This window comes from Gorilla gorilla, chromosome 2, assembly GCF_029281585.2.
Source record: "Gorilla gorilla gorilla isolate KB3781 chromosome 2, NHGRI_mGorGor1-v2.1_pri, whole genome shotgun sequence".
NCBI lineage: Eukaryota > Metazoa > Chordata > Mammalia > Primates > Hominidae > Gorilla > Gorilla gorilla.
The window spans coordinates 12,938,529-12,952,354 of NC_086017.1; the positions used below are offsets into that span (position 1 = coordinate 12,938,529).

Here is a 13,826-nt window from a genome sequence, read left to right on the forward strand (position 1 = left end):
CAGTAATTAGATGCATTATAAAATAATAAATACTTTGAAATATTTAAAATATTTAAGTACTGCCAAAATACAGATTTAGACCCAACGTCATATAATACATACTATTTCTGTATAGATAGTATGCAGATTTAGCTCTCAGGTCTGGTTTTGTCATGTGTAAAACCATTTTCAGTAGTAATATATGTGTGTTTTTACAGATCAGAAAATTTTATTTGCTAGTAAACAGTATGGGACATACTGAAATTATAACTTTTCAGGGGGAAAAGGTAACTCATTGCAACTGGTTTAGATTTCAGCCTACAGAGATGTACTATGCTACTGACAAGAACTTCCTGGGATCCACTTGGAGTAAGTTTTAGTGCAGTGTAAGAACTATATGAACAACCAGACCAGTGAAGTCACACAAACCCAAAATTATTAAAGTAGTAAAAGTAGAGCTTAGAAAAAATAAGGCCGGGGCATATCCTGAATGGAAGTATTCTTGAATTTTCATTTACTCTATTTACATAAATATGCAATGTGATACTCAACTGATTTCACTCCACCTTCAAGGCATGTATTTTGGCCTCATACTATTACTACATTTGAGTAAACATTTAACCTGATTAGTTTTAAAGTAGCAAAGGAATATCAATAAAAGTTATCATACAAATGTGGAAGGAAGGACCCACTAAACCCTTGAATGTAAGCAAAGAGGTAGGTGGCAAAGCAGTCTTTTTAGAACTTTAAAATTATGAGTAGATATTTTACATTATTTGAACAAAGAACATGTTTAGTTTCACACTTAAGGTTTACTTACAGATTTTCTTCAATTTACATTGAACAAAATAATACAGTATCTAATACAGTATCACGTTTAGCTTGGGTGAGGGGACATGTTTTGGCATCTTTTCCCTATAGTAGTAGTTTTGGTTCAAATTAATTTTTGAAAAATAGCTTTTGTATGGAACAGTATAAATGGGCTTATAGTTCAAATACTGAGCAAATACACAATACTACTTTTTACTAACAGGCACATAAAGGAAATGACAACTATTCGTGGGCTCAAAAAACTGCATATTTTAACTAATTTTCAAAATTTACAAATCAGTATCTCAGAGAAGTTAAAGAAAATGGAAAGGAACAAAGCCCTTTTAGAATAATTAATAATATACACTGCCTTGCTTCTTTCCAAAAGGAACATGTACTTGTCACCCTAGCTTTTGTTATTTAGAGCACTGGTACAGATATGCTGTCCCATACATCAGGATCAAATTATTAGTTTCACATTGTAGGAATTTAAGATTTTTTTTTTACGCAGGGAATAATCTCATCATTTCCAAAGATGTCTTCATGTCCCATCAATGACTGACACGCTACCAGACATATCAGATTCCACAGGATAATGGCACCAAGCTACCCAAGTAGATGTTTCTGGTATTCTAGACTGCCGTTCATGCTCTCCAAAAGTATACTTAAAAAAGTATACTTAAAAGTTTCAAATACAGTTTCACTTAGAAACTGTAACCCTCCAAGTAATGTTATGGTTACTTAGGTATGTATCAGAGGCAATAATTTCCAAAGCAGATCTGATTTTAGAATGTAACCAATTTGTTAGATAACTTTATCACATCTGTTTACAAGCAAAGTATTACTTTGTCTGGACTTATTTCATCTTCAGTGTCTGGGATCGTGGGCAACAGAGCAGATCTCGTTAAGCCCCAAAATTTTTGAGGTGACATGTCTTTTTTGGTGGCCGTAAACTTCCATCCAATATGGCTTGCACAGATCTTACACTGGGCAACAGTCCAGGCATACCTAAGAAATTAAGAAAGATATCAGCTAAGGAAACACTTCTGTACTCCAAGCCTATCATATAAACCTATCATGAAGACAGACCTTAGAGGCAAATTCTAAGGATTAGAGATTCTAAGTTGAGATTTAATCCATACAGTTCCTTGAAACCTAAAAACATTTTCTAATTTTGTAATATGTATGCCTTTTATGCTCTTAAGCCATGTTTACATTTTTCTTCTACTGCATAGAAATAAAGAGTAATCTTATGAATTTCTTTATAGAAATTGCTGGTTGCCAAGACCACATTCTAACTTGTACTAGCTTTTCCTTTGGTGTGTTGCAGTCAAGTTAGAAAACAGCAATTACCTGCAGAAATAATGCACTTCTGTCTGAGTTAAACTGGATGGGCCAGGAACGACACCTCTCAAAAAATATTTAAAAACTACTATTCTAAAATAAGAACGATTGTGAGATAATGCAACCAGAAATACAAACCATGGCATTTTGTTCTTAAGATAAACCATGTAATTGCAACTGTTTCCTTATGTTTTTCCCTAGGTATACCATGCCACATTTATTTATAGTAACAAATGTATTCTAGTTTTAGTCCTCACATAGGGTGCCAAGTAAGATAGGGCAATCCAAGAGACATAGTCCTAACCCCAGAGTAGCATGTAATCCCTTCTTAGCATCCCTCTTTCTTTGAAAACTGAAGCTAGTACAGCTGAGGGAACTGAACAGGTTCCCAGGATCATAGAGAATCATTAAGCTGAAGCAAACAACAACAACAAAAAACGCAAACTATAAGAAAAGCAGGATTCAATGGGTTCTGCACCATCTTAGTCTATCATTGCTTTGTAAACATTCTCCGGTTTTTACATTACTACAGCATATGGTCCAGATATAAAGTTCTACTGGGTCATAAGAGAGCTGATTTTCAGAATTACATGACAGAAAAAAACAATTTTGGATTTAACTGGATACAGTAATCTGAGGACAACTGCAGTTGTCAACCTTTTCTTCCTTTCATTCAATGATAAAAGATACAAAAAGTGCAACAGATGTTTCTAGCTATTTGTGGAATGAAGGACATTTAAATAAATTTTTTTTTTTTTTTAATAGACAGATTCTCACTCTGTCACCCAGGCTGGAGTGCAGTGGCACAATCTTGGCTCACTGCAACACTCTGCCTTCCAGATTCAAGAGATTCTTGTGCCTCAGCCTCCCGAGTAGCTGGGAGTACAGACCCCTGCCCCCATACCTGGCTAATTTTTGTATCAAATTACTCATTTGTCTACTTTTTATTATAAAGATTGTGGCAACTCTGCTTAGGACTCTGGATTTTTCTGCCCAATTAAGGTAAAAAAAGAAAAAAAAAAGCAACCACCACCACCATAATATTACCCAGGAAACCAGCTGTGTTCTGTAGAAGGCCGGCCTATCAGATTCAAGTTGCAAGCCTTATACACAGTAAGTGTCTCATGCACATATCCATGAGGATTCACATAAGCTGCCATCGGCCCACATAAGGATAAACTAAAACAAAGAATCAAGATGGAGAACAAGTCAAAATGAGAAGTCTAATTCTATTAAATGCTTAGAATTTTATTGAAGCTCACCAAGAAATGAGATATGAGCTATACAGTTTTTAATCCTTCAGTTTTATACAATACCAGGATCTTAGTATGAAAATAGGGTGGGGGTAGAGCTGGCAGACAGGCCTGTTTTGTCTAAATGTCTAAATATTTTCTGTGATGACCCAAAGGAAATAGTACTTGTTTTTAAAACCCTCCTCAAGACAGACATTGTAAAGAATATAAAACTCAAATGCTTCTAAAGGAGTCTGAGAGTATAAGTGCAATGACAAGGTCCTGTGTGGTCATTTTGGGGCAGTTGATTATTTTGCAGAAAGCAGTTTCCTTACCTTCTTGATTTATAACTGATGGATTTGTCATAAAATGATTTTCAAACACTGTTATATCAGAGCATCAGTATGTGTTCAGAAGCATGTCCTACTTTGGCCCTATATGGCAAAACTGATGACTGAAATGTAATTTCTGAAGCATCTATGTTAGGGCCTAATTGAAGACAGTCTAATATATAGATTGTCAACAAGAATTAGGGGGAAAAGAATTTCTCAGTTGTTTTACTTTACCATGCTCATTACCTGTGAATAATCCCTGACATGCATTGTTGCTCTGAGTACCCAGTCTGGAAGATGGTCTTAGCAAAAGTGAGCTAATTCCCTATATTTCATTTGCTAAATGTTTGTAACTTTAAGGTACTGGAGGAAAGTTTATGGAAAACAGAAATACAGTCTTGATTATAATTCTGATAAGGCAAGTATATTAAAAACGTAATAAAGACCTTACCTGAATATTTCATTTTTGGTTGTTATTTCTGTTTCTTGACATTGTTTACAGCAAAGGGAAGTACACTAAAAAATTTGAGAGAAGAATTATTGGTAGGAAAAACTGGCATTCACTTTATCATGTAATCACATAGATCATCAAGAAACTTATAAAGATATTGCTTTCTCTGAATATCACATTTTCCTTCCAAGCATTCAAAAACACTTTTAAAGATGGAGCACGAAAATCACTGAAACTGAGATCTGCCACATATTTACATAAAACTAAATGACCTTCTCTAGAGTAATGGAATAGTGATATATAACCTTGGATATTTCCATGCAGAAATCAAGTTATTTTTCACTAAGTTGATAAATGTATTCATATTTGACAAACACAAAACAATGAGTTTATCTGTAAGATCCCAATTGAAATCTGAATTGCATGACTACATTACTGGACTCTATACAGAGCTCCGTTGGCCCCAACAGAGCATCCTAGTTCTCCAGCCTGAATAAAACATGGGCATCAAAAACATATTCACTTTACTCACTTTATTCATAATGTCTAATTCACAGCGAAGTCGTTGGATTGCACTGCCAATTTTAAGGAGCTGAATTCTCAATACATCATCAATAGGAAGACAAGCAGCTACTCTGTAAGAAAAATCTTCAAGACATGGTTTTTCAAGTTTTAAACTTAGGAGTCAGATAAGCATCAGATAACTTACAAATCGGATAATATCCTTTTGAAATAAACCCTTCTCTTTAAGCTTACACATTTTATACAAGTATAAACAGTACAAAAATATACCAGCTGTCAAAGATACACTTTTCAGAAGCTCTAAATTTAATTGCTTTTCCTATACTTTTTTTGGTAAAATCCTTTTATGTTAAACATGAACTCAAATCCATGTTAGAAGTTATTTGCCAAGAGACTAGAAAAATAACTAAACTATACCTTATAAACAGATAAAGAGAGTATCTATAATTAAGGCAAGTCCTGGAACTAGACTCACTTCTTTTAAAGGCACCTTGAAGAACAGGGAAAGGAGTCCTCACACAGGAAGTGTTTTTGGATGACAGCCACTTCCTGCAATTTGAACTTTTTATGGAAAACTTGTCTAAAATTGGAGTGCTCACAGAATATGAGGATTTTATTGCAATTAATTTTAAAATACTCATTTTTTTCAACTGCTCAAAGGAAATTATGCTTTTCAGAATTAAAATGTTTTAATCAGTCTTAAAATCTAGAAGATATGATTGGATCGCATCCATGAGAAAGCTAGTTTTTATAGCAAGACATCCGAGGCTCCAGGCAGGAAACTAACTTTTCATACCTATTGGATTTGAAGGAAGAGAATCATCTTTTAGATTTTCATCCCATTCACGTAGCTGTTTCTTGATTCTGTCCATTAAGGTCTCCTTGTTTAAAATAAAGGTAGCCATAATCAAGTTCATGGGCTTATTAAAATTTACTATTAAGCTTTTCAACTCTTAAAACTAACATTGGTAGCAATTTAATCACTCAGTCCCATCTCAGTCCCAGTTTAAATGCCTCCATTTTCTTACGCAGCAATGATCAAGCTCCAGCTCCTTTGCTCAGCACTGTCTGCCTTCCAGCCTTTTCTCACTCACTGTCTTATCCCAGCGGTATATGCTCCCAACTCCCTTGCAGACTGTTCTGTTCTATGCCCCTGCTTGGAACTGGCCTCTCTTCTGCCTTCTATTAGGCCATTTCTGACTCAGTCCATAGGGATTATGGCACCTATAAATTGCACTAGCACTTGCTATCTACATACCTTGGCACCTATTTACTACGTAATTTTCACAAGCATATGCAAAACATATGCAAAAACTCATATATTGTGTCTTTGTAATTGCTGAAAAGCTGCTAAAGAGCAGAGATCAACTGCAGTTTCCTTTAGTGTCCTGCATGTTGAGTTTTCCCAGGACTCCAGATCTGTGGGCAGTGATTCATTAGGGGAAACGGCTAGCATTTATTGAATGCCCGCTATGCACACCAGGTACAATAGCTACCATTATATCCATTTCATAGGTCCTTGGAGAAGTAATTTGCTCCAGGCCCACAGAGTAAGTGACAGAAATCAGACTCTGAAGTCAGTCTCTGATCTGAAATCCAGATTCTTTAAACCATTTCAGCGCTGTCCCTTAGTTTTGCAAAATGTGGCAATGCCTAGTGTTAAACTTTAAGGAGCAAAAACCCTCCTGGATGCATTAATTAATAGACTAATGATCAAGAGACATGTTAATATACTTGTTTAGAGAAAAACCAAAACTGTAAAATATGGATGCTTTAATGTTCTAAATGTAACTATCACCCAACCCAACAGAATTTCACATGCTTAATAAAACTCTAAAGAGTCTTGTGATACCTTTTTTTTTTCTTTTGAGACAGTCTTGCTCTGTTGTCCAGGCTGGAGTACAGTGACACAATCTCAGCTCACGGCAGCCTTGACCTCCCAGGCTCAATCAATCCTTCCACCTCAGCCTCCCAAGCAGCTGGGACTACAGCCACATGCCACCAAACCTAGCTAATTTTTGTATTTGTAGAGATGGGGTTTCACCATGTTGCCCAGGCTGGTCTTGAATGCCTGGCTTCAAGCAATCCCCCTGCCTTGGCCTCCCAAAGTGCTGGGATTACAGGTGTGAGCCACCACTCTTACGATATCTTAAGTTATAAGGCACTAGAAACTGGAAAAACTAAACCTTTGTTTTTTAATGACCCTTAATTATGACATGGCCTACCATATATAAAGTAAATTTAAGGTAAGTTACTTACAGCATCATATAAGGAATATAGCCAGCGAGGCCATGAAGTTAGATTTGCACAATGAAACTTTCTCTGAAAACAAAACAAAAAGGCACTTAAAAAACCCCACAGAATAAAGATTCTAATGCTGGAATGAGCAACATCTGAAAAATGATTTTGGCCTAGGAAAACATCTAATTTTAAAAAGATAAAAAATTTTGTAGATAATCCCATAACGTGACTATCTATGAAGTGTGAAATCATGCTTCCTATATCCTTCAAATATATATTGTAACTAGAATCTTCATTCCTATTTAAAAAGGTCAAACATTAAAATTTCAATGCTGAAGACAACTTTGGGAAGATAAATGTTGAGAGTAAACACCATATTTCTATTATGACCATGTTAGTTGCCTTTATACTAATTACTTGTCCAGTATCTGAAGTGAAAACCTCAAGATATAATCCAAACTGTTTTTGTGTAAAAACTTTAAATGAGAATCAGCTGAATCACTGTAAGGGCAAACATTAAGAAGTGACAGAATCCCAAGAAAGATAAAATGTTCATTTACTTGAGACTTCATGATGAAGTTCCTCATTTCATAAAACTCAAGGAGAGGGGAAACCGATTATTTATCACCTCTAATTGTAACTGAAATCCAAACAGGAGCATGCCTAAGTCCATATAAAAATGTGAATTGTAGAAATTTCAGTAGAATTGTGAATTGTAGAAATTGTAGAATTTCAGTATTTGAGGGGGAGAAATGTGAATTGTAGAAATTGTACAATTTCAGTATTTGAGGGGGAGACTCAATACTGTTAAGATGTCAGTCCTCAAATTACATATTCAGTGCAATACCAGTGAGAATGGAATTTATAAGTATAATTTAAAGTTCGTTTGGAAAAATAACTGCAAAAGTAACCACAAAATTTTTGAAAGAGAAGCAAATGGTCTATAGGACACAAAAATATTACTGAAGGGATGCACTGCAGCAGTGCTAATAGCAACAAATTGCAAACAACCTAAACATCAATCAAAAATAGAGTGAAATACATTAGAATATGTTTATATCAAGGAATGCTCTGCAAGTGATCAAAAAACAAGGTATAGCAGAATATAAAGAATTATCACATTTTTCTCAAAACAAAACCTACATACGTACAAATCTTTGTAATTTCACTGTAAATAAAATGTTAATTGACATGTGACATGACACATGAAAGTGAGAGAGAAAAGGAATAAGGTAGATCAAAAGGCACTTTTAACAGACCAGAACAAGAAAAACAAGGTAACATTTAACAAAACAAGAGGAAGACCCTACTCCTGCACCTGCAATATCAAATGACTAGGTATGTTTCATACGCTGAATGATACTTACCCTAGGTATGTTTCATACCTAGTCATTTGATCTTGCAAGTGCAGGAGTAAGATCTGCAGGAAACGTGGGAACACAGCACACATAAAAGGGACTCGGGACTGAGCTGATAGCTGGAATTGTGCTACGCAACTGTACAATGTGCTACACCACTCACACCCTCTACTTCCCCACCACTCCAATCCTATTCTAGCTATGTTAGTTTGGTGCAAAAGTAACTGCGGTTTTAACAGAAGACTAGAATCTAAGAGACAATGTTATTCTATTCCATGCTGTTCAAATATGGGAACTTTTATTATCAAAGGGAATGTCTTGTTACCAGAGATGTTCAGTTTAGAGCTGTCTCTCAAGTGGACACACTGGTTTTCAAATATTTTAGGAGTTGCAACATGGAAGAGGACAGACTTGTTCTAAAACACGACCTACAGCTCAAAACAAAGGATTCCTTAATGAGAAACATTTCTGGCTTAATATAATCCTTGTATTTGAGACTATGCAAAGATCAGCCGTCCCCAACCTTTTTGACACCAGGGACCAGTCTCGTGGAAAACAGTTTTTCCAAAGATGGGGTGGAGGATGGTTTTGGAATGATTTAAGTGCATTACATTTATCATTAGATTCTCATAAGGAGCACGCAATCTAGATCCCTCACACGCGCAGTTCACAATAGGGTTTGCGCTCCTATAAGAATCTATGCTGCCACTGATCTGATAAGAGGTGGCACTCAGCTTCACTTGCTCGTTCACCACTCACCACCTGCTGTGCGTCCCGGTTCCTAACAGGCCACAGACCAGTGCTGGTTCGTGGGCCAGGATTTGGGGACCTCTGCCAAAGGTGATCTGAGATGGCCTCCTACTATGTGCTCTGGTAGTGGTTAAAGCCTGAGGAGTCAGACCATGAGACCCTTCAGGTACTCTCCAGTAAGTTGTCCCTCACTTTTAAGACTAAATACCTAATGGTAAGATTACTGTCACAGTCCAGTTACAGAATTTAAGAAAATACTACCAAGAGCACATCAAGTAGCTCTAAATCTTCAGGAACAGCAATGGCAACCATTAGTATTGTGCCAAGAATTTCACATTTCTTATAAGAATACTCTAAGGTTAGTAGTTTATTATCTCCATTCTAAAGTAAGGAAACAGAGGCACACAAGGATGGTATAACTTGCTCAGGGTCACAGAGTCAGTAAATAGGAAGGAGCTAGGATTTGTATACAGGGAGTCTGACTCTAACCATCATTCATTCAACAAATATTGTGAGTGCCTGATAGGGTTTGGCCGTGTCCCCACCCAAATCTCATCTTGAATTGTCGTTCCCATAATCCCCATGTGTCGTGGGAGGGATCTGGTGGGAGGTAACCGAATCATGGGGACAGTTACCGCCATGGTTTTCTCATGATAGTGAGTTCTCACGAGATCTGATGGTTTTATTAAGAGGGTTTTTCCCCTTTTGCTTGGCACTTCTTCCTGCCATCATGTGAAGAACATGTTTGCTTCCCCTTCTGCCATGATAGGGAAGTTTCCTAAGGCTTCCCTAGCCATGCTGAACTGTGAGTCAAATAAAACTCTTTTCTTTATAAATTACCCAGTCTTGGGTACGTCTTAGCAACGTGAGACCAGACTAATACAGTGCCTAACATGTGTCAGGCTATTTTTATACATTTAGGCTATGCCAGTGAATGAAAGAAAAACCAACAAAATTCAATACCCTGTGGAGCTTATACTTTACAGAGAAGAAGCTTACTAAGTTATATATTCTTAGAATTACAAAATGACAAAGAGCCAACTGAAAGTTTTAGTTTCGCTGACACACTCCTCATTCAGTTATTAAAATATACTTCACATATCAGAATGGTCACTTTTGTATTACAAAAGAAATGTAAAAAAGTGTAGTACAAAAGTGTAATTTCATTTGGCACCCATGTCAAGAAAAAGAATCTGAAATAATATATAAATTTCAAGTATAAAGAGAATAAAATGTGGCACACTAGCATATTAAGAGCAATGCACTGGATCAGGCACTGCCACCATGCCCATGAGCAAGCTACAGTTTCAGGTAGCTTCTTTTCAGAGTCAGAAGACCTCTAAAATTCTTTATCTGGAGCATCCTGACAGATTTAAATATGCATAATACATCCTTAATATTTGTGATGTGTGTCCGTCAATTAGACACACTGAAGAGACATATACCAGAAAAGATTAGCTAGCTTTTACAGAGCAACTGCCAAAATTTAAGACATTTCAACATCCTCAAATTTAAGAGTCCCATTTAGCTTTCTGGCACAATAGGAAAGGCTCCTGTCTTATATCTGGGTAAAATGGATGATAAGTTCTAGCAATTTATAGGCATTCTTTAAATATATCAACACCATGATTGATGTCATAAAATGGTTATACCTCAAGAAAATTTTAATACTAGCCAAAAAGTTTAGGCACTTAAAAGTGACCAATGACGGATTCTCCAGCAGGGTAGTATTCACTCTGGGAACAGGATTTACTACTGAAAGCAGGCATAAAAGCCCTTAAAATGAATCTGTTACCTGGAGGTAATCTATCACAGTCCTCCATTTTTAAGCCTCATAACTATGGCTTCGGCTTTGCCTCCCAACAATGTAGAATGTTCAAAACATGTGAAACTCCATTTAAGTGAGTCTTTGAAGTGCAATGAAAATGGAAAGAGTAATGTGAAAAGCTAAACATAAATAGTAAATCACTACCACTGACTTCCTTTATATAGTGACTAAAAGTGGTCACTTATTGTGTTAAATCCTATTACAATCAGCAATGTAAATGACAGAAATAATTTACATAAATAATTAAAAATTACCAGTTTTTGTTTCCTTCTTTCATGAACCAAATTCCTACATGGTAATAAGAACTGGAATGGAATGATAAGCTCTTTCCTACTCCTGAGGCTTATACGCTAATGGCAGATACACAAGTGCACATACAAGATGTATGCCTGGGAAGTGACCAGTGTTTCTGAGGAAGCACCTGACTATACATAGCCTAAGATTTCAAGACTTTTCTTCTTTATATAAAAATAGTCAATAAGTGTTACTGTTCTTACAATTATTATCCTGGAACAAGGTGAAACAGATTCTCAAGTTCACAAGGAAATGTTAATCAATGGTAGTCACTGAAAAGCTTGACAAAAAAGCAGTGAGGGGCTTACCAGCCCTATTTTTATTTACACAAAGTATAAAGTGCCAACATCTACAACAATATGATGATGGCACACAAGCAGACCAAAAGAGAAGAAAAGTAAAATAAACATATGAATTTGGTCTGTGACAATGGTGGGATCTCAAATCAATGGGAGAAAATATGGACTATTCAAAAAGTGGTAGTAGGACAACAGGGAGCCATCTGGAAAAAAGTAAAGTGGAATTTATATCAGGATCAACTGCACAAGGATCAGAGCTTTCCACGGAAAAGTAATGAAACCACAGCAAGTATCCAAAGAAAACATGAGACATTCCTTTGCATGGGAACGTCATTTTTGGCTATGATTTAGAATACATAAGCATTAAAAATTAAACTATGTAAGAACAACAAAAAACCAGTTCTGTTTGACAGAGCACACCAAAAACAAAAGACAAAAGACAAACTAGGAAAAATGTTTGGAACTCATTAATTACAGAGACTATAAAGCTTACAAGGAACTCCCAAGAAATCAACAAGCCGTAGAAAAATGGGCAAATACTTTACAGAAAGGAAACACAAACTGCTCTTACAACAAAATGCTTACCCTTGCTCTCAGAGAAATTCAGATTGAACCTTCAATGTAATATATTTCACTTATCAGACCAGCAAACATCAGGTTTGATACTACATTGCCTGTGAGGCCATGATGAAACAATAATAAAAATAAGTACAAACACCTTAAGTATTTTGAAAATAACTTGCCTCCCGGGTTCCAGTGATTCTCCTGCCTCAGCCTCCCAAGTAGCTGGGATTACAGGCACCCGCCACCATGCCCGGCTAATTTTTGTATATTTAGTAGAGACGGGGTTTCACCATTTTGGCCACGCTGGTCTTGAACTCCTCACCTTGTGATCCACCCGCCTCAGCCTCCCAAAGTGCTGGGATTACAGGCGTGAGCCACTGCGCCTGGCCTCGAAATTATTTTTAAAACTGACAGAATTATAAATGCATTTACCCTGTAAGCCAATAATCTCACTCTTTAAAAGTTATCATAAATATTTACCTATATAAAAGGTCATTTGTACATGTTATTTAGTACAGATCTATCATCAGTATGGGACTGGTTATACAGTGTATCCATACAAAAGAATTCCAAGCAGCTTTAAGAATGAGCAATGCTCTATAAACTAATACAAAAGAATCTCCTATAAGATACACTGTTAAAAAGGTATGTATCCTTCTGTATAAGAAAGAAATAAGAACATTTGTATCTAGATAAAATTAGGAGGAGATTTAAACACTAATCTGGGAGATTACGTATGAGGCCCCTGCCCTTCCAAATTCATGCTCAGTTCCTCCCTGCTCTACGCAATAAACAGGAACAACCATGGCTAAGTTCAACAGAGGCCAGAAAGATGAGCACTCATTACTTTCTTAGTATCTGTTTCCCATTTGACTTATCTCTACATTTCATACTCAACTCTTTTCTGATTAACATAGTAAGCCTTGATATATGAATAAGCAGATGGTCTGGGCAAGCAGGGAATATACTTAGAAACATTTAAGTCATACTCCAAACAGGTTTAAACAAAATTTCCTCTTTTTTTTTTTGAGGAGGATTTTTACTGTAGGGGGATTCTCAAATCCCCCTACAGTAAACCAGTGAATAGAGAAAGGCACTGTGATGGGAAAAGAAGTAAACAGTTTCAGAGCTCAAATTCCAGAACAAGAAATGTCTCTAGATGGAGTGGGTTTTGAAAGTGTTTCCTAATTACACTGGCCTAACTCCTTAATCATGAGAGACACATGCTGAATCTTCTCTAATGCTTCCTTGTCAGAATGGTAGATAACACAGAACACTTCCAGAAGCTTAAATAATTTTATTTCATGATATTTGAGATGTTTAGGTTTCCACGGCAAATGCTGTGTGCAGTTTCAAGGTTAATTGAATACATCTCAGGAAGACTACAATCCTGGATACTTTAAGTTCCTTTTCTGCAGGAAAAGTGTGTGGCAACCTTATTATTAGCTTGAGTTAGCTTAGTTATGTAAGCATCTCCCAACTCTGACCATTTTAACTACTACTCAGACACAGAGACAGAATACACATATGCAGTACTTCAGATTATGGTGGGATGGACAAATCAGATACAAGCAAGCTCTATGAAGAGAGGAATGAACTGAACCTTGTATCTGTCTAAAGACAAGCACTGTTACATAATCCAGCCCCCATGGTAAGCTAGCATCCCACCAAAGGTGCAGCATGCCAAACCACTCAGATGGTCCCACTGCATATGGAGTTCCTACCAAAGATATCTGCCATCCCCTTTCCCTGTTAGATTCCTTTTTGATGCACACAGAATGGCTCTAAGTGGTCTCTCTTAAGCAGAACAGAGTTTGTAGGT

General features: G+C 36.5%; 1 protein-coding gene across 1 annotated transcript in view; it reads right to left on the reverse strand.

Annotated features, from left to right (window-relative positions):
- Positions 1-771: 771 nt before the first annotated feature.
- Positions 772-13,826, reverse strand: part of CRBN (cereblon) — a 29,729-nt gene continuing 16,674 nt past the window's right edge. Inside the window, exons 6-11 of the mRNA XM_004033518.5 lie at positions 6,930-6,992; positions 5,467-5,551; positions 4,681-4,796; positions 4,149-4,213; positions 3,181-3,312; positions 772-1,797 (exon numbers count right to left, since the gene is read on the reverse strand). Coding sequence (XP_004033566.1) covers positions 1,617-1,797; positions 3,181-3,312; positions 4,149-4,213; positions 4,681-4,796; positions 5,467-5,551; positions 6,930-6,992 — 642 coding nt within the window. The 3' untranslated portion in view covers positions 772-1,616. The remainder of the gene's footprint in view (positions 1,798-3,180; positions 3,313-4,148; positions 4,214-4,680; positions 4,797-5,466; positions 5,552-6,929; positions 6,993-13,826) is intronic.